The sequence below is a fragment of the Lampetra fluviatilis genome, chromosome 8 (assembly GCF_964198595.1).
Source record: "Lampetra fluviatilis chromosome 8, kcLamFluv1.1, whole genome shotgun sequence".
NCBI lineage: Eukaryota > Metazoa > Chordata > Hyperoartia > Petromyzontiformes > Petromyzontidae > Lampetra > Lampetra fluviatilis.
This window is the reverse complement of record NC_136282.1, coordinates 12,503,804-12,525,237: the sequence shown is the minus strand read 5'-3', so window position 1 is coordinate 12,525,237 and position 21,434 is coordinate 12,503,804. Positions and strand designations below refer to the sequence as shown.

The 21,434-nt window shown below is 48.0% G+C and overlaps 1 protein-coding gene across 1 annotated transcript in view; it reads left to right on the top strand.

Moving 5' to 3' along the window:
* The first annotated feature begins 830 nt into the window (after positions 1 to 830).
* Positions 831 to 21,434, top strand: part of RFX4 (regulatory factor X4) — a 65,389-nt gene continuing 44,785 nt past the window's right edge. The window contains exon 1 of the mRNA XM_078859181.1: positions 831 to 1,653. Within this exon, the coding sequence (XP_078715307.1) occupies positions 1,614 to 1,653 (40 nt within the window). The 5' untranslated portion in view covers positions 831 to 1,613. The remainder of the gene's footprint in view (positions 1,654 to 21,434) is intronic.

The window sequence follows — 21,434 nt, the reverse complement described above, 5'->3', positions numbered from 1 at the left end:
GGTTTGGGGGGTTGGTGGGTGGTGGTGTTGAGGGATGGGGGGGTGAGTGGTTGGGGGTTGGTGGGTGGTAGTGTAGAGGGGTGGGGGGTGAGTGGTTGGGGGGTGGTGGTGGTGGTGGTTGTTGAGGGGTGGGGGGCATCATTGGGAGAAGGGAAGAGAAATGGTGGGGGGGGAAGAGAGGGAAAACGAGAGGGAGGGAGAGAGAGAGAGTGGTTCACACACAAGCCCCCACGCACACCCCGACGAATCCCGGACTCAATCTTAAAAACTCCTCTGTTTAACCGCAGGGAACTTCTTATAAGAGCCCGATGAACAGTCACTTGGGCGCCGCATCTTTTCTAGGTTTTGCTTCTCGAGCCGTCTAATTCATGACGACTATTATTGTTTCCGCTATTATTACCACGACGACGACGACGACGACTGCTGCTACTACTGCTGCAGCTGCAGCTATCGCACAATTGCCGTGAATGCAACCGCTGCAGCCATTGCGAGCGTTGACACGGCCCATCGAGAGTGGCGACGCTGCGTTGCCGGAGCTGTCGCCGTCTGTTGCGTCGGCGAAAAATGAGTGAACGCCTCCTCCGCTTGTTGTGAGCACGATCTCGTCCAGCTCCCGCTGCTGCTGCTGCTCCTGCTGCTGCTGTTTCACCCAGAAGAGGAGATTTCAACCGGGGGAAAATTTAATTTTTTTGCAACCGCGAATAAATTAGCGAGAGAAGGAGGCAGAAATCGACGCAGCTTTTCAGTAGTTTTGGGGATATAGGGGGCGCGGGCGAGGGGGGGGGGGGCGGTGGAAATAAAAAAAAAATTGGGGGGGGGGGGGTGGTCACTCAAGCAAAATTAGTTGGTTCAGAACCCTTACGGCGCGTCTCTCCGTGCAAGTCCTGCAAACGACAACAGAAACAGAGCCATTGGCCATCTCGGGAAATGCAACGGGATGGACGGTTAAACAAAAAATAAAGCAAGTTCAGCCGTCCAAAGGCAAATCCGGTCCAGCCACAAACTTTTCGACAAATCCAGCAAATTCTCTACCAATCCAGCTTTTTTGTCTCTCTCTCGCCAGAAATTTCAGCAATCGCTTATTTACAAATCCAGCCACGTCGGCGGCAATCCGTCCAGCGTCGTTTTACCGACGAACCAAGATCGCCGAAAGAAGCAGGCAAACGTCTCCGTCGATCCAGCCATCGTTACTCCCCCAACCAACCCCGGCCATCTCTCCTGTAAACTCGTCAAACAAATCTCTCGCGACCTTATCCAGCCACCGTCCTACCGACCCACCCAGCCCATCCAGCAATCGTTCTACCAAACCCATCCAGCCATCTCTCAAGCGAGCAAGCGAGCCGTCCCATACGTCCAGCGTTTCAAGCAATTCTCTCCACCACCAACCCCATCGATTGAGAAATCTTTCGACGCGATCTACCAAAAAGGCGTGCGGCCACCTCTCCAAACGGCGCATCTACCCACCCTCATAAAGCCAGCTCATTGTTCCCGGCCATCCTCAGCCAGTCTTCTGCTGCCATCCAGGATTTTTGTCCCCTTCTGCTTCTGGCGACGGAGGAGGCGGCCGGGATTGGGGGGCCGTGGCGGGAGGGCCGGCAGCCGCGGCTACGAGCATGCACTGCAGTCTTCTGGACGCGGACATGGACTCAACAGGTGGTTATCGAAGCCGCGGGCAACTTTCGCGTTGTCCCTCACACCGCGGTCGCTTTGAGTCGCTTCCTCGAGTCGTCGTGGAGTTTGAGCTCAAATTCATATTTTTGTTGTTGTTGTGTCGAGGTTTGAGTGAGTCGGGGGAGTTGAGTTGCGTTGCGTCGAGTTTAAGGAGTTGACTTCGAGTCGAGTTGCTTCCAGCTGAGTTGTCTCGAGCCGCCTCGGATCGAGCTTTAGAGTGGGGCGCGCGCTGGTTGCATCGTTCAGTGAAAAGTTGATGATGCCGCTGACGATGATGTGCTTGCATCTTCGGCATCATCAGAATTCGCGTTGGCATAATAACAGTACACAATAATAACTCGTTTCAACTTTGCTATCATCAATAGTCGGTGTCATCGTCGTCATCGTCAACGTCATTTGTTTTACTCTGTAGATCAGTGTCGAGACGCGGTTGGAGATGAGTTGGAAGTATTCGTCATCGTAACTTTATTAGATGTGCGTGTGCGCGCGCGTGTGCGTCTTATTGTGGGTAGCGGTAGTGTAGCGGTTAGCGCGCTGCGCTATGAACCTGGCGACCCGGGTTCGATTCCCGCTCACGGCCAACACCCAGTGACGATTATCTGAGCCGGTCCTGGGCCTCCCCTAGGTCGACTCAGCCTCCAATGAGTACCTAGCGCTGTGCGTAAAAAAACATCGCCACTGGGGAGACAAAGGCGGCCGGGCGTGGTGCTGGCCACCCACCCCCTCGTGTGCCGTTCTGGGCTTCATAGGTGCTCGCTAACAGCACTTGCCCCAACAGTCTGTTAAGGCTATACAGGCGGATCTTTGTATATATATACAGTATTATTATACATCTCTATATATATGGTTTTACTTTATACATCAGTACCATAAGACGTTTTGTAAATTAGTTGGAAGTAAGTTATCAAATGTGCGTATGTGTTTGTATCTGCGTGTACAGTATGCGTATTTGTGTGTGTGTGTATATATAAGCAGGGAACGGTAGTGTAGCGGTTCTCGCACTGCGCTACGAACCCGGCGTCCCGAGTTCAATTCCAGTGATGAGTAATACCTGAGCCGGTAATGGCACTTACACGGATGTCTACTCAGTCTTACATGAGTATACCTACCTGGTGCGGTGTGCGAACATCAGCGCTGGAGAGACAAAGGCGTCCGGTCGTTGCGTACCTTAATAGGTGCTCGATTACAGCACTTACCCCTACAGCCTGTTGACGTTACCATGCATACACATGTATCTGTGCATGCATTCGTATATGATCGTGTGAATAGCTCAAACTAGTAGATGATACATAGCGTTGGATCTCAAGTTTAAACAAGATGCATCCGTTCACTCACACTGTGTGCCCCCCCCCCTTCTATCTATCTTCCGACAGCAGTAAAACAATCTTCTCCACACACTAAAACGAATATCTACACTGCCCTTCGTTTAAAGATAGAACGTTGGCTTAACAAATCACTTTGTCGCAAAGTGCACGTACATCTTTGACTTTTGAGAGGCGTCGCATGTTCGTTCGATGGAGCCCTTGGCAATCGCGGCACCGTCTGCTGAACACGTGGAGAGTCAATTCAGTCCTATCGATCCTTATTTTATGCCCTGGAGAAGGGTCGTTGCCCGAAACGTCAATTTTGAAGCCAAACGCTGCGCGCTCTTATATAATGTACGTACATATGTAATTTCGTAAGGCATTGCTCAGTTCAGTATATTAAAACACACGTGATTAATTAATACCCTGTTTACATTTAGAGGTAAGGTTTTTATTTTATTTTACAAAATGTACCCAAGACGGGGGATCAGCGAGACGGAGAGACGTTACTTAAACGTTATTTAAACGCTATTTATTCGTGATCTGCTTGGGGTGATAGGGGAATAATTCCCCCTTGCTGTTTTTCATATCGAGATGATGCGGACCGATGTGAAATTATAATGATGTCAGAGATGGGCTGGACACATCTGATACATAGCAACGATAGTTCCCTATGTGAATTAGAACGATGTTCTGGATGGGCTAGACACGTCTGATGCATAGCGATGATGGTAACTGACGTGAATTATAACGATGTTATAGAATGATTGGAAATTTGACACGTAGTTGGGTAAATGCGTACAGCAGAAACGATCTAAAACCTCAATTATCAGGCTCGGGCGCGCCAAAAATGAGGTTCTGTGTTGCGTTAAGTCTGCCACTAAACACGTACAACCATACGACATCCACCACCAGCAGTGAACCGAGCAATTCACCTCCTGTAGATGATTGCAGCCACCGAAACCGGGTTACATTAGCATGGTTGGCTACGTAGGGTACGAAATAAGTTCAACGTACACACATGCGTCGATGGGTAATCAGTGTATTGGTGGATGAAACAGATCTAAACACAAACAGTGAGTCACGAGCGAGTGAACCGAGTGGTGTGAATTATCGGGGAGTCTTCGAGCAGGAATAAGAAACTTACACCCGGCACCGTTTATATGCGTGAACTTCTTTCACACCGTACGTAGCCAACCGTACTAATCGGGGGTGCCGGGAAAGACGACACTAAACACACACACACAACAGAGTCTGTGCCTACATCGAGAAACATCCAGAAATTTAAAGTTTATCATTTAAGCTTCCAAAAACTATTGGCATCTACAATTTTGGAACAAATATAATGTGTTTTTTTTACATGTATATATATGCGCCTAAGCCAAAGCAAGTCTGTACCTGGAAGTGCCGAATCCAAAAGAACAACACAATTTCAACGATCTATTTGTATTATTCGACTAACCTTATAGCCTGTGGGTAGCGAGCGGGTGGAGACGGCTGTCGGTATACGTGCCATGAAGATGGTTCGTTGCCCCAATCGTCAGCTGATAATTATAAGGCCACGGTGTTATTGACGAATATGTTGAGATGTGCTTGGTATTGGTGCACGAGCACATATGAATAATATAACGTTCCGAATTGATAGTACTGTGCAACAATTGACTTATTTTCGAAGTCCTGTCGAGTAAATCATTACATTTGTAATAAATGTATCTCTCACGATCAAACTCTTGATCGTTTTCCATCGCAGCTTTGATAGTTTTATTTTATTTTAATTAATCAATTAATGTATTCAGATTTGATTGCGAGACTCAAGATTCGTTTGCAAGTGGGTCCAGCGCACGAAAGGCTTGGCAATATTGTTATATATGTGTGTGTGTGTTTGTATAACCGGAGTAGCTGCAGAAAACCCATCCGAATGAAGGGAGCACACGGGTTTCGATATTTTGAACGATTGGCTTGAGCAACATACTTGTGTACCATTGTCTCGAGGTCCACTAAGAAGTTCATACACTTTGTGCTCTGTGACTTTTAAAGTTTTAGGATCGGCCTCGCTGTGCGTGTGGTCGTGCGCTTGCGTTCACTGTCCTGTAAATGTCTCGATGTTTAAGTGAATCTTAATTAACGGCGATTTAATATCGTACACATTCTAAGTTGTTCCGTTCACCGGCCAACAACCTGCACTGGCCCCGTGCCCCTACTGGACATGTGTGGACAAAAAACGCTTTATAGCTCATCGGATTCCCCCTCCAGTAATACATAGACACTCGGATTTTCAAGTATGGTAGACGCAAGCGTGATATGCAGGCCCTCAGAAGGGGATGTACATTGTGTTTTAAAACGTTCTGGTGCTGTAGAGACCTTACAGACTGTTGGGGCAAGTGCTGTTAGCGAGCACCTATGAAGGCCGACACGGCAACACGATGGGGTGGGTAGCCAACACCACGCCCGGCCGTCTTTGTCTCCCCCAGTGGCGATGTTTACTACACACCGCACCAGGTACTCATTTAGGGCTGAGTCTACCTAGGGGAGGCCCAGAACCGGTTCAGACAATCGTCACCGGTGTTGGCCGTGAGCCGGCAATCGAACTCGGGTCGCCGCGTTCGTAGCGTAGCGCTCACCACCTCGGTTTGTCGACCTTACCCCGCACCTCCGATTAGCGCGGTTGGCCACGTACGGTGTGAAAGAAGTTCAACATACTTACACTATACACTACCGCTCCCCATACACACATATACACATGCACGCTATTATCGTCGTCACCATCCTTAATTGCCGAGTACACCAGTTGCCGCAGAGACACAGAGGGAGGTGGGAGTGACGTCGCGTCTTGGATTTGTGTGCGTTCGTTTGCTGTCCTTCGCCCGCACCTACGATTAGCGCGGTTGGCTGCGTACGGTGCGAAAGAAGTCCAACATAATAATAATAATAAGTCCAACATACATACGTAGATACAGATTGTGTTGGGTTAGATCGCGTAAATATGAATGTGTCGTTAAACCCGCCACCACCCGACGCAGCCAATTTAGTAAGGGTTGTCACGTAAACAGAACGTGGCCAATTCGTCACTAGTACAGCACTAGTGTATAGTAGTGTAGTGTATAGTGTAGTGTATAGTTGTGTAGTGTATTGCATTGTGTATAGTAGTATAGTGTAGTATACTAGTACAGCACTACACCGGTGTGTTGGAGAGCCAAGCCACAACATTTACAATCTGAGTACGACGTTTCGCCAGTGATTACAACTAGCTTCATCGGGCGACAGCCAGATTCATTATGGATGATATTGGTGGCGAACGCGCACGTGTTAAACATCCATACGTAGAGTGATGATTACAATCACCCCACGTGTTCAACATCCACACGTAGAGTGATGATTACAATCACGCCACGTGTTCAACATCCACACGTAGAGTGATGATTACAATCATCCCACGTGTTCAAACATACATACGTAGAGTGATGATTACAATCATCCCACTTGTTAAACATCCACACGTAGAGTGATGATTACAATCATCCCACGTGTTCAACCATCCACACGTAGAGTGATGATTACAATCACCCCACGTGATAAAACATCCATACGTAGAGTGATGATTACAATCACCCCACGTGTTCAACATCCACACGTAGATTGATGATTACAATCACCCCACGTGTTCAAACATCCACATGTAGAGTGATGATTACAATCACCCCACGTGATCAAACATCCACACGTAGAGTGATGATTGCAATCATCCCACGTGTTCAACATCCACACGTAGAGTGATGATTACAATCACCCCACGTATTCAACATCCACACGTCGAGTGATGATTACAATCATCCCACGTGTTCAAACATACATACGTAGAGTGATGATTACAATCATCCCACTTGTTCAACATCCACACGTAGAGTGATGATTACAATCACCCCACGTGATCAAACATCCACACGTAGAGTGATGATTGCAATCATCCCACGTGTTCAACATCCACACGCAGAGTGATGATTACAATCATCCCACGTGATCAACATCCACACGTAGTGTGATGATGATAATCATCAACTCCCGCGGCCACGTCCGTCACTTCGGGCAGCTACGTGGTGACGCTGGCACCGCGCTAAACTTGTCCCGTGCAGAAATGGCAGTTTCCATGGACAAGTAGCCGAGTTAACCAGTCAACAACGTCTCGCATCCTGTGTACAACATTTACGCGATTACACCGTGTCAATTCTGCCGAACAGTAAATGCCTGCCCACGCTGCTCCAACATTTTAGGCGATTGCTTGTCCATTCTTCAGAGCGCTGGTGTCAATACCAGGTTAGTGAAGGTGGTGGCGGTGTCCAGGACACTTCACGTGGCCTTAACGTGCACACAGCCTGGCCACAAGCGTCGTGGTAACGTCACCGCCACTTAGTGACGAACAGCGGTTGGTTGCTGTTGTTGGTGTAAACTGCGCTAGCTGCCCTCCACATATAACGTATTCTATTAAGATACATAGCGATGATGTATATGCAATGAACATACATAATGTATTACACACTTTCTGCAGTCATCATTGTTTGTGTTACTCACAAAAGTCACCTTGCTTGTGTGAGCACCTTATTGAAGAACGATTATTACATAAGATTGTTGTTGTTATTGTTGATGCGGAGCATCTTGATCGATACAGCGAAGTGGGAGAGGAACTAATCTCCAGATTCGCGTGGCGTCTCTTTCACCTCGCAGGGCACGGGGCGGGGTGGTGGTCAGACAGGCCTCGTACGAGCACCCCCCACCCCCACACATCCCCACCATCAGTGAACCGAGTAATTCGCCTCCCGCGGAGTGTGACGCTAAAGCCGATGGAAAGCCAGCGAAGCAGCCCTCCCCACCTTCCCCCCACCCATAACTCGTACTAATACGTAAAAAGAGAACAGATGAAGTCCCGACAAAGATTAAAGTCTCACGTCACGTTTTAGTTCGACTCGTTTGCATTGTGTACGGGAGGAGCGGTGGCGCGGTGGTTAGCGCACCTGCGTTATTATGAATCTGGAGAGTTGGTGCAGTATGGTCAAACTACCCCCGATGATCGATACGGCGTGCGGAGGCTTTCATCTACAGAGACGTAATATTCGTTATGAATTGTATTATCTTCAATTGTACATGCGTTAAGTTTTCTCGCTCATTGTTTAATTTTAATTGAAGTGTCCCTCGCAACATAATCGCTCAACGCTGATGTAAGCCGTGGCTTGGAGTCGAACTCAGGTGCGCTGGGATCATAGCAGCAGTGTGCTGCTATGATCGACCAGTTAGTTGTAAGACTTGTTGCAAGTTCGAAGTGAAAATTGTTGTTGTTGTTTAACGAGGTGACGTTTCGGCTAAACTAACGCTTGCGAAAGTCACCTGGGTCAGCCGAGATAACGAGAGCTCGACACATCAAGCAAAGCACCGTAGGTCTATTTGAATGTCAGAATTCCGAATATTTCTGCTGGAGGAATCCGACGAGCTATAAAGCTCTTTAACGCGGATGTCCAGCAGGGGCACGGGGTCAGAATGTTACAGCAACAATTCATAATACACACACGCGAAAGGAGTGCAACGTATAGGAGAGGCTAAGAAATCACTTAAAATATACAAATAAAATTAAACTAGTTTTTATCTTTTGATTTAAAGCTTTCGTGACTGCAGGGATTCATATTCTTAGGTTCTTTCGGTAAAGTCACGTAGGTAAAAAAAGAAAATTAATAAAAGTAAAAAAAAGCAATCGTGCTGTGACGGTTCCACCTGAAGACGGAAGCTTGTGTTGCCTCCGAAACGTCGTGATTTTTTTTTACTTTAATATTAATTTTAGTTTTTATCTTTTGATTTAAAGTTTTTGTGACTGCAGGGATTCCTATTCTTGGTTCTTTCGGTAAAGTCACGTAGAAGGGAATTAATAAAATAATAAAAATATAAAACAATAAAAATTATCACGACGTTTCGACTGCAACACAAGCAATCGTCATCAGGTGTGAAATCCACAACAAGAAAATTTGAAAAAAAAATGAAAAAATGTATTGCTGTGGATTTCACACCTGATGATGATTGCTTGTGTTGCAATCGAAACGTCGTGAGAATTTTTATTGTTTTATATTTTTATTATTTCCCTTCTACGTGACTTTACCGAAAAAAACAATAATACAGTTTTTATCTTACCAGGTAAAGCCCACTGAGCTAATACCTGATTCTTTGGAAGCGACCTGGCCACAAATGATAGCTCAACAAAGTGGCTTATCACGTGACAATGTTTAGCAGCAACCTAAACGCATGTTTATATCGCCCGCTTACAACATTCGTTTTATGCTACTTATTCATTTTAAGAACATTTTCACCTGGATTATCGCCTGTGAGGACGTGTCCAGGGGGTCGGGTGACACGTATAGAGCAATACAACACAATGACACGTTTTTTTATATTCACAACACTTTAGCGACTAAAAGTTTATACATTTTATTTAATAGCGACACGAACAAAGACAAACTAAGCTAAGACAGCTCGCACGAACATCACACACTGCAATCAAACACAGTCAACACAGGAGAAGGGATCACCGCAAACATCACTGCCATCGTCATCTTCACGTCACCAACATTACCACCATCGTCATCTTCATGTCACCAACATTACCACCACCACCACCATCTTCATGTCACCAACATTACCACCACCGCCATCTTCACGTCACCAACATTACCACCACCGTCATCTTCATGTCACCAACATTACCAACGTAGAGAGACACACACACACACGTAGAGTGACACACACACACGTAGAGCGACATACACACGTAGAGACACACACTCACACGTAAAGACTCACACGTAGAGACACACTCACACGTAGACACTCACACGTAGAGACACACACACGTGCACATCATCCCAGAGCTCAATTCGTGGGGTAATTTACAAAGCGTGAGATGGGAGGGGCGGAAGGGGGGGGGGGAGTCGGGTGGGCGGGGCGGGTCTCAGTGGGGGGTGGGGGGTGGGGGCCGCAGGTGTCCTCAGCACAACCTGTGACTGGCTGAGTTGGCTGTGTGTGTCTCAATGAAGTCTGGGTGTGAGTCTGCGTTTGGGGGTCATCCATTGAGTGGGTACCCCAAAATCTGTCAAAACGTGAGCCCTCCCATCCCTCCCTGTACACACGCGGACTTTCTACCCAATCCCTCACCTGCGTACTGACGCACCCACCCCCCTCCCGAATCGTATAGAACGGCCGATATTTAATCCACGCAGAAACGATCAAGGATTCATAATGTTCACGTATTTAAGCAAACAGATAGTTCACACCGCCGGACTATCTAACTCACTTGAAGGCTAAAGTAGACAAATTATTATCGAGGCTCCCCCCCCCCCCCGTTTCCTATGCGTAGTACATTGTCAGTAGACCCCCCCCCATACGCACGCGTACGCATTTGGGTTAACCCCCCCTCTCCTCCCTCCATGCGTACGAACTAATTTGATGGCCCCTCGGGTCTGCGTGAGTTTGCGCGGAGGGAGCGGTGGTGCAAGCGGATAGCGCTCGGAACCCGCCGGGCCGAGTTCCATTCCCGCTGACGATTGTCTGAACCGGTCCTGAGCCACACCTAGGTCGACTCAGCCTCAAAGTAGTACCTGGTGCCGGGTGTGAACATCGTCACTGGGAAGACAAAGGCGGCAGGGTGTGGTGCTGGCCCATCCACCACCCTTTACGCGCAGTATCGGCTTTCATAGTTGCTGGCGGACAGCACTTGCACCCACAGTCTGTTAAGGCTATACGGGGGACCTTTGTCTTTTGTCAGTGTCAGAATGTCGTCAGTGTGTGAGTGAGTGAATGAGCGTGTCGATGTGTGAATGGGTCAGTGTGAGAGTGAGTGGGCGTCAGACTTTGAGTCCGTGCGGGTGTTGCTTCTGTCTTCGAGTCGGTCCGTGCACATGCCATTGTGCGCGCCCGCGTGAGCGTCTTCTGTGCGCTGGCCTTCTTTCGCACCGTACTTTGGCCGACCGTGCTCATCGGAGGCGCCTCGTGTCCGCGCGGACGCGTGCGTATGTTTGTCTGCGTGAATGAGTCTGGGGGTGTCCGTGTGCCTCTGCGTGTTGTGTTCCGTGCGGTGGTGCGGCGGTTAGCGCTACGCTGCGCTACGAACCCGATGACCCGGGTTCGATTCCCGCTCACGGTCAGCACCGGTGAAGATTATCTGAACCGGTGCTGGGCCTCCCCTAGGTCGACTCAGCCTCAAATAAGTACCTGGTGCGGTGTGTAAACATCGCCACTGGGGGAGACAAAGGCGTTCGTGCGTGGTCCTGGCCACCCGCCCCCTCGTGTGTCGTGCCGGCCTTCGTAGGTGCTGGCTAACAGCACTTGCTCCTACAGTCTGTTAAGGCTATACGGGGGATCTTTGTCTTTTGTGCTACAGCGTGGGGAGATTAGCAGCTGCCTAAGTCAGAGTTCGTACAGAGTGAGCCTCAACCCAGACGCAAATTGATCAAAGCAATCGGCATGCGACCCAGCGGACATATGTGGGGGGGGGGGAAATAACTTTTATAGCGAGTCGGATTTCCTCCAGTAATAATGAAACATTCCGATTGATTCTGATTCGTCAGAGCTGGAAAGTTAAGCAAGAGCTTGAGCCTGGCAAGTGCCGCGTATCGACGGAGCAACTTCATCGGCGGCAAAGGAGTGCAGTGTAACAAACCCTGCTGATGAACCGCCCCAACGCCTCACTGTCGACGGCTTTCCCGTCTTCGCCAACCCGCGCTGACGAGAGTGGAGCGGACAGGTCAAATATCGCCCACGACCCGCACGTCACGGGGGCTTTCACTCATCCAGCAGTGGATTGACCTGTTTTGTTATTTTCTTTCTTTTTGGCCATGGAACTGAGTTGCCCTGAGAAAAACGCCCGCACTTATACCCGGGTGACATATCCCGTGCAATTTTGTCAGTGTATCCTACAACGGATGTGCTCATCTCAGTCCTTCACACACGTGTGTCTCGTGCGCTTCTTGTTGCCTCCACGATCAATGCGTGCTCCACCAACCCCCCCACTCCCCGGGGCCGAGGAGAGAGACAGAACGAGAAAGTGGTGGTCGGAGGGAGAGAGAGAGAGGGAGGGAGAGAGAGAGAGGGAGGGAGAGAGAGGGAGGGGGAGACGCGCCTGGATGCGGCGAGGTTTAGTTGAGTTCAATCCTTCAGCCCCCCCCCCCCGCCCCCCATCGCTGCCAGTTGCCCCGCTGAGAGAGGAGGGGGGGGGGATACAAAGGCGGTGGGGGTGGAGGCGATGACGGCGGCGGTAGCTGTGGTGGTGAAATGGGGCGTGGAGACGAATGATCGAGACGATGGTGATGGGGACGTTGGGATGAGAGCTGGGAATTTGGCGAACATCGTCGTGACCATGATGACGACGTAGGAAGTCATGGAACGGCCGGTGTGCTCGCTAACAGCACTTGCTGCTGCAGTCCGTCGGGGTTATATGGGGGATCTTTGTCTTTGTGGTGGACGCGGGTGGCGGTTGAACGCGTGGCTGTGTTGGTTGCGGTGGCAGAGACGGTGGTGGTGTCTTTTGTTGTTGTTGTTGGTGTTTAATCGTGAGATGCGCCATCACTGTCTTCACTTCTCATTAGTTTATATTCTTTGGGTCTTTCGGTAAAGTCACGTAGATAGGTTCAAAGAAAATAACCAAAAACTACGACGTTTCGATCGCAATACAGGCGGTCGTCATCAGGAAGGGTGACGAACGCTTGTTAGTTACCGGGTTTGGTCAAAACTAAACTTTACACACACGGACGCAACAACTTTTATGGGGTTTTTTTCAATGAAAGCGTTGGTGCATTATAAGCCGGACACGTGACCTCATCATGACCACCCCCCCCCCACCTCATCCAACCCCTCCCACAAGGGTCACCGAAGCTCAGTTTCACTCATTGGCGACCGAATCGCTTTGAAAACTTGTCCCGAGCAGTGGGTCGTGACGAACGTGAGGCTCACAACCACCGGGGTGCCATACTCTTAGGTTTTTTCGGTAAAGCCACGTAGGTAAAACTAAATAATAAAAATAAAAATAATAGAAATAATCATAGAAATAAAAAATAAAAATGATAAATCACGACGTTTCGGAGGCAACACACAAGTCTCCGTCATCAGGTGGGACCGTCACAGCTAGATTTACTAGTTTTACCTACGTGACTTTACCGAAAAAATCTAAGAGTATGAATCCTTGCAGTCACGAAAGCTTCAAACCGGGGTGCGAGTTCGTCAGAGGTCGACTGAGATCTACGCGGTCATCTTTTCGTCGATGATGATCGTCATCATCAATTGAACAATCGTCATTTTTAAATCGGTCATTATCCACCCGTAATAATCATCGTCAGCAGCAGCAGCAGCAATCAATCATTGTCACCATCACTCCACGACTACATTTGTTTTTGTGGAAACTCAAGAGCTTTTGTCTTGAGGATGAACTTACTCCCGTCAAAGAACTGCGGAGTTTTCACCAGTAATAGTATTTCTAATTAATGAAAAGCAGCAAACACAAACAGAACCAGGCAAGCGACCAAACTCAAGAGGGAAGGCCACTTTAAAGAGATGGGGTTTCAAATCAGACTTTCATATATCTACCGCCTGAGTTACATTTACAGCGGTGTCAAGGCCTGTGCACTGCTAGATGAAGGCTTTTATCCCGCCCTGTCGATCATGGGGAGGGGGGGGGGTTGTTTGACCATACTTCACCACGCCGGTCATTGTGGGTTGGTGATTCTGATATCGCTCAGCCACTGATGGTAGCCGTGCTCGGGAGTAACACTGAGTGCAGTGCGCTAACCACTGCGCCACCGCTCAACCCCGTTGCATTCATTGAGACCCACAAAAGACAAAGATCCCTCGTATAGCCTCAACGGACTGCAGGGGCAAGTGCTGTTTGCGAGCACCTATGAAGGTGCCGAACGGTACACGAGGGGGTGGGTGGCCAGCACAACGCCCGACCGCCTTTGTCTCCTCAGTGGCGATGTTTACACACCACACCGGGTACTCATTTGAGGCTGAGTCGACCTAGGGGAGGCCCACGACCGGTTCAGATAATCATCACCGGTGTTGGCCGTGAGCGGGAATCGACCCCGGCTCGCCGGGGTTCACAGCGCAGCGTAGCGCTAACCGCTCCACCACCGCTCCCCACACACACAACACGCGCACGGACAAGCCAAACATCGCCTCGGGCAGGAGAACTTAGCAGTGTGCGAATGATTGGGGGTGAAGGAGTCGAAGGAGTAGGAAGAGGGGGGTTAAGTACACGTGTTTATTGAACACGTTAGTCTCGGGGGTCTAATAAGGCTGAGTTACAACTCGCCCCGAGGCAGTGGCGTGGCGTGGTTGGCATGGACCCCGATGCAAGGAATGAAATGGCCCCATCAACCCCCTCGATGCAACGTGCCCACACCCCCCCCCCCCCCTGTTTGTCCTCCGGGCCCGTGGTCCCCGGCGCGCACGTGCACCGCATGCACACCCGATAGCTACCGCCACTGCCCTGCGAAGTTTTTGCTCGTCTGTGTGTGTGTCTGTGTGTGTGTCTGTGTGTGTGTCTGTGTGTGTGTGTGTCTGTGTGTGTGTGTGTCTGTGTGTGTGTCTGTGTCGGCCTTATTGGGGGAGCGGGTCAGCGCTACGCTGCGCTACGAACCCGGCGACCCGAGTTCGATTGCCCGCTCACGGCCAACACCGGTGACGATTATTTGAACCGGTCATAGTACCTCCCCTAGGTCGACCTGGTGCGGTGTGTAAACATCGCCACTGGGAAAGACAAAGGCGGCCGCGCGTGGTGCTGGCCACCCACCCCCCTCGTGTGCCGTGCCGGCCTTCGTAGGTGCTCGCTAACAGCACTTGCCCCAACAGTCTGTTAAATGCTATACTGTATAGGGGGAGATTTTGTCTGAATTCGTGTGTGGGCATTGGTGAGTGCTAATGTTCTAATTCATTATTGCTCATTTCAAATGAAGATCTTTGCGAGTAACTTTTGAAATGTTGGCCAATTTGCACCGTGACGCCGGCACGCAATTGTCCTGACGCTTGCGGATTACGTCAGGGGGGTCTTTAACGTCCTCTGTGACGCAGCAAACGACGCATAATGTTTACGATTGATACCCTCGCGACAATAAAAGTTATTTTACCAGGTAAGGTCCACGGAGCTACGTAGAGCTCTTTGTCGCAAGCGACCAGGCCACAAATGACAGCTCAACGAAGTGGCTCATCGCGTGGACATTAACAGCAATCAATCACTCTAAACGCGTGATGTCGATTCTAAACGTGGAGGGGGAAAATACCGGAGGACCCGGAGAAAAATCCACGCGACCACGGGGAGAGAGAGAGAGAGAGAGACACGCAAACCCCAAATATACAGGCGTCGGGATCGAACCCACGACCTCCTGTGTACCAGGCGAGGTAGTCAACATCTCCTAGCCACCGTGGCGCCGTCGCTAGCAACGAGGGCTGACGCTGGAATTCGAACCGCGAACCTCTGCACCATCGACGAACGCGCCACCGCTAGACGACAGATCACCCCCCTCCTTCCAGGTCGTATGACAGTATGCACGCTTGGCTACGTACGGTGCGAAAGAAGTTCTATATACAACGCATGGGCCTGGCGTCGTGGCGTCGTGGCGCCGTGGTCGTCACTTCGTGGCGAACTCCGGTTGTGTCGGTATCGGTGCGAGCGCATTGATTTGTGTGGGGAGCGGTGGTGCAGCGGTTAGCGCGCAGCGCCACAAACCCGGCTACCCGAGTTCGATTCCCGCTCACGGCCACCAACACCGGTGACGATTTTCTGATTCGGGTCCTGGGCCTCCTCCTAGGTCGACTCAGCCTCAAATGAGTAGCTGTGTGCGGTGTGTAGGTTGCTACTCGCTGACGGCACTTGCGCCAACAGTCTGGTCAGGCTATACCGGGGGATTGTTGTCGTGTGTGTGGTGTGTATGTGTTGTGTGTGTGTTGTGTGTGTTGTGTTGGTGTTGGTGTGTTGGTGTGTGTGGTGTGTGTGTGTGTTGTCTTGGTGTTGGTGTGTAGGTGTGTCTGTGTTGTGTGTGTGTGTGGTTGGTGTGTTGTTTGTGTGTTGTTTGTGTTGTGTGTGTGTTGTGGGCGTGTGTTGTGTGCGTGTGTTGTGTGCGTTCATTTGTGTGCACTGATGTGTCGGAGTTTGTTTGTACGTGTGCAAGACAAGTTTGTGTATGGGGAGAGCAGTTTGCACACTGCAACTACGCGTTTTATTCCCGCTCGTGGGCCTCCCCTAGGTAAACTCCGCCTTAAATGAGTACGTACCTGGTACGGTATGTAAGCGACGACACGAGGGAGACAAAGGTGGCCGGGCATGGTTCTTGCCACCAAATTCGTCGTTGCTCACAGCACTTTCCCCGCCAGTCTGTGAAGGCTATACGGGGGATCTTTGTATTGTTTTGTCCTTGAGTTTACGTGACTTGCGTGAGCTGTTGTACGCACACGAGTTCTGAAAGAGCTTCTTGTTGCTTTGAGTTTCCGTGAGTGCATGACCCTGTGCGAGGTTTGTGTGTGTACGAGTCTGTGTGTGCGCGTCAGTGTGTGGCGACCAGAGTTCGATTACCGCTCACGGCCAACACCAGTGGCGAATATTTAAACTGATCCTCCCCTAGGTCGACTCAGCCTCAAACGAGTACCTGGTGCGGTGTGTAAACATCGCCGCCGGGGAGACAAAGGCGGCCGGGCGTGGTGCCGGCCACCCACACCCCTCGCGTGCCGTGCCGGCCTTCATAGGGTGCTCGCTAACAGCACTTGCCCCACCAGTCGGTTAAGGCTATACGGGGGATCTTTGTCTTTGGTGTCTGCGTGTGTTGTTGGGAGAGGTTTGGCCGCGAACGCGGCTGCTCACAAAAGGGGCGACCTTTTCTCAACAATGAACACTCCCCTCCGTCTTACGCCCGAGAGGGCTGTTGACGGTGGAGGGGGGGGCAGTGAGGGGCATGGGGAGGTGGTGGGGGGGTTGAGAGGAGGGGGCGGGCGAGGAGAGGCGAAGGAAAAAGGGAGAGGGTGCTGGAAGATTGAGGCACTTTACGCACGTTGGAACCACTTTGGAACCACGTTAGAACCACGTTGGAACCACGTTGGAACCACGTGTCACGGGCCCCCACCACCACTTTCTATCAGCTATGGCGTAACACTGGCGGGGCTCGTATGCGTGCAAGCGTTGAGCGCGAGACTTAGTACGACTTTCGGCTGAGTCTGCCTGATAAGTTGGATCAAGCAACGCACGCGCCCTGCAGGTTTTTTTAGTTCGATGTTCGTTTTCTGAGTTTTGTATTTATAAGCTGTCCGTGCCAAATTTCAACTTTCTAGCCCTTCTAGAATATCATTAGAATTCACATCACTAAGTTGTGATTATCGAGGTTCGATGTGGCTAGTCCTCCTAAAACGTGAGTAGAATTTATATCAGCCTTCCAGTCATAATCGTCTATATGTAAGATAGTCGTCGACTTACGAATATTTTGACTTACGAATGGGGTTAGGGAACCGAACCCATTCGTAAGTCGAGGACTGTTCGTACAACAATAGGAACACTCCATAAACGATCCGGGCAATTGACCTGAAAACCCTGAAACGCTTCAGTCAACGAAGAGACATCTCAAATTCGAGAGTAAAAACCTGAAATGTTCATGCTTGAAAAATTGAGACGATTGCCAGATGCGTTGTATTCAGGGTTTTTTTTTACCGAAAAAGTTCGAGCAATTAACAGAAATGTCAGACCAACAGCGTCGTTAAACCAGTATGGTTATCAGTCCTCAACATCCCAATGATTTCTTCGTGGTAATTCCACTGCCCCAAGGAGGTTGCGCGTGTATTCTAAGTTTTTAAATCGATTAGAAAAAAAGGTAAACATATGTTAATATTTATTCATTTTAATTGTAGTTTCTCCATGTCTTTCCTCAAAGCAATAACCTCGAGTTTACTTTCAATATTATGCTGCTTAACTGTTTTCTTACAATTAGAAGTGACAAAATATATGGCAATCAGAAATCATATCTGCGGTACTGTTTTCAATAATTAGCACGATGCTTCATGGCATGTAACTTGAGGTTGAGTCATACATACACACAAGTAAAACATTTGCAGCCGACATAAAAAAAAACATCCAATGCATCCTTACGAGGAGTTTCCACGTGGCAGTTATCCTCAATAGGTTGCTGGATTTTTATAACTTTCTAGATCTTGCATAGGAGACCTCTAAATGTGGCTCTTAATCTGCAATCTCACATATACTGTACAGAGGTGCGTGCGGTACCTACGATGAATCTGAATTTTCATCTCAGACTCCATGTAGGAAGAGCGCTATTCGCTCACCTGCCTTTGCTAAGCACGGATATGTTTTCTTGGGGTTAATGGACATGCTTCTTGGGTTGAACCGTGGCCTGATTGAGTATATGATACACTGGCATCATTAAATGGCAAATGAATTGCCTCGTTCATAATATGCCAACATGTGAAATCGAATTGCCTAATGTATGTGTCGTATTATGATCTGATACGTTATCTACATCTGTTATATTTCAACTGATTTCACCTACCAATTACAACATTAAAAAAAGAACATTCCCCGAGATGTAAAATGCTTCACTCAAATAGCTTCTTAAATAACTTCACATTCCACCACATGGACCTTTAATACGTGCAATACCTAGGCAAATTGTCAACTTAGCAATTATTGTCTCTTACTATTTATTAATGTATTTGCCTAACGTGCAAAATGTTCTCATGAAAGAGGCCTCTTACCTGCCTTGGGTCTCATAATTGTGATACAGCCAATTTTATCATTTATATTTTTCAACATCGATCCTATTTTCAAAGAATTATTTTAAAATCTTTCTTGATTTGAAGCTTTTGTGACTGCAGGAATCCACACTCTTTGGTTCTTTCGGTAAAGTCACGAATAAAATAACATTTTATTTTAAAATCTTTCTCAAGAGTTGCTTCTCCGTCTACCTCTTGGGCAGTGCAGGACAGTGAACCCACCGTTCCACAATTCAATATGCTCTATTCATAGTTTTAATTAAGCAGTTTATTTTATTTTTTTAAGTAAACATACCTTTAAAAAATATAGTGCAAACCTCTAAACTCACACCATTTCTAACCCAAATCACCCACGTCTGAGTAACTGGTAGACACACAAACAAAAAAAATACCAACAACGTTAAAGGTCAGATGAAACACTGACACAAGGCTAGAACAAAACCGGCTAAAACATTTTTCGTTACACTTAAATGTGTTTATTTCGGCAAAAGTTCGAGCTTTTTAATATTTCTGGAAGTGCCTCAGAATTAGCCTCGGTCTGCTCGATGATACGGTAACTAAATCTAAAATATTTAAATATAACACACAATAAACACAAAGTAACTATAGGTATCTACTTAACCGACTCATAGTTTGAATACGTCATGAGTAAAAACAAAAGAATGCGATTAAATGTTACCACGACAAACGCTCGCCTCGTAATGGCCGCCGTACACACCGGCCGCGGCCGTTTAAGCGGGCGGAAGTGACGTCACAATCGTTGGGGATATCCTTGCCAAAACGTGACGTCATCACATTCACCTGATGAATCAAAAACTATGAATCTATTTTTTTTTTACCAGCTAAGGCCCACTACTGAGCTAAATAGCTCTTTTTCAGTAGCGACCTGGTCGCAAATGATAGCTCAACGGAGTAGCTTACCACGTGGAAATGTATCCCCGCCAAATACTCTAAACGCATGTTGAGTCTAAATGTGGTGGGGATATAACACTGTGGCCTTACAATTAAAATAAAATACACAAAAGACGACCTTTCAGTCAAATACCGTGCTTCATAACACGTAAAAAAAATCGACGAAGAGCCATTGGCTGAAACGTTTCCTATTGGATAAAAGCGATGATGAAGGACCATCACCAAAATGTCACCTAGGTATTTTTTTCCATTTTGAAGCCACACACAGTGAGCATTATTGACGAACGCGTTACAGTTTTTGTTGTTGTTAAATTGTACTTGTCCACCGCTGCCAACGCAAAATCATCACCAAATGCATTCCTTCAAATTGTTCATCGTCGTGTTTATTCATCGTCCGGATCGTTTTCTTTCTCCCGTCTCACGTGTGCACTCGTTGTTTACAATAGCCACCGTGTGACGTCAGCCAGATCATTGCTATAATTATCATGTAATTATCATTACGAGATTATTGTTCGAGGTGTCCGTTGTGTACAAGTAAGCGTATTCATAATGCAATGTTGTAGTGCAATATTAATGATCAGTTTAAATACCAAAATATGTATTAATTAATGCTATTTTTTTCTACAAAAAAAACCTGTAAAATGGTGTACGTGAGCTCGTTACAGACAGCATACGTGAATTTTACAAAGTCTACTGTTTTACATATCTCAAAATAATCATTAGCGTCCTTGCCGAGTATATAAATAACGTTACCATTTTACTATTGTATTACATTATGTAGTGTATAATTTTGCGTCGAAATGGGATCTCTATCGTAGAAAAAAACATTCATCAGTTCACCAGAATTGATTCCAACAATCCTGACACTGCTGATGAGACACCTAATGTCGAAACCAGTCCAGAGTTTTGCTTTGCACTGAGCCAATGCTGCTGATATTACGCACTCCCAGAAGACAATACATTTAGATTATTTCGCTGCTATAAATGTCCACGTGATACGCCAACTTCATTGAGCTATCATTTGTGGCCAGGTCGCTTCTGAAAAAGAAGCGTTTAGCTCAGTGGGCTCTACCTGATGAGATAAACATTGTTTAGTTTTATTTGTATATTTAAAAGTGATCTGTTTACCTTTTCTATACTTTCCACTGCTCTCGTGTTTTTGGATTGTTTGCTGTTGCAACTTTCTGACCCGTTCCAATGGACATCTGTGAAAAAGAGTTTGAAAGCTTATCGGATTCCTCCAGTATAATTATTCTGCTTTTGAATTAATACCAGTATATGTTTTATGTGGAGAGATAGATACGTGAGACATAATGTCTGCTTATTATTTTCGACTTTTTTTGACTCGCTCGTTTCGACCCTTAAGTATTCGAATATTAATCATCGAGCGGTGAAAAGTCACGGGGTGCGATACGCGTCACCATCGCCAGCGTTAAACACGACGAGTGCTTTGACTGATGCTACACGACCCATGGTGCTACAGAAAGTCTAGAACGCTGACTATATCGTCTCAGATCTAGTCACGGGCGTGTACACTCATGACGAGACGCATTCTGAAAGGGGCCGTTTCGAATTCTGGGCCGTCAATATGACGGCGCTGACGTCCATTGGTGGCAGTCACGTGGGCAGGAGCCCAGCCTCAAGTGTCACGTGGTTTTGAGCTTGTGGACCGAGTAATTCGCCTCGCGCGGAGTGTGACGCAAAAGTCGATAGAAAGCGACCCAAGCCCCGTACTTTATATGAAGTTTATATTTGATATTA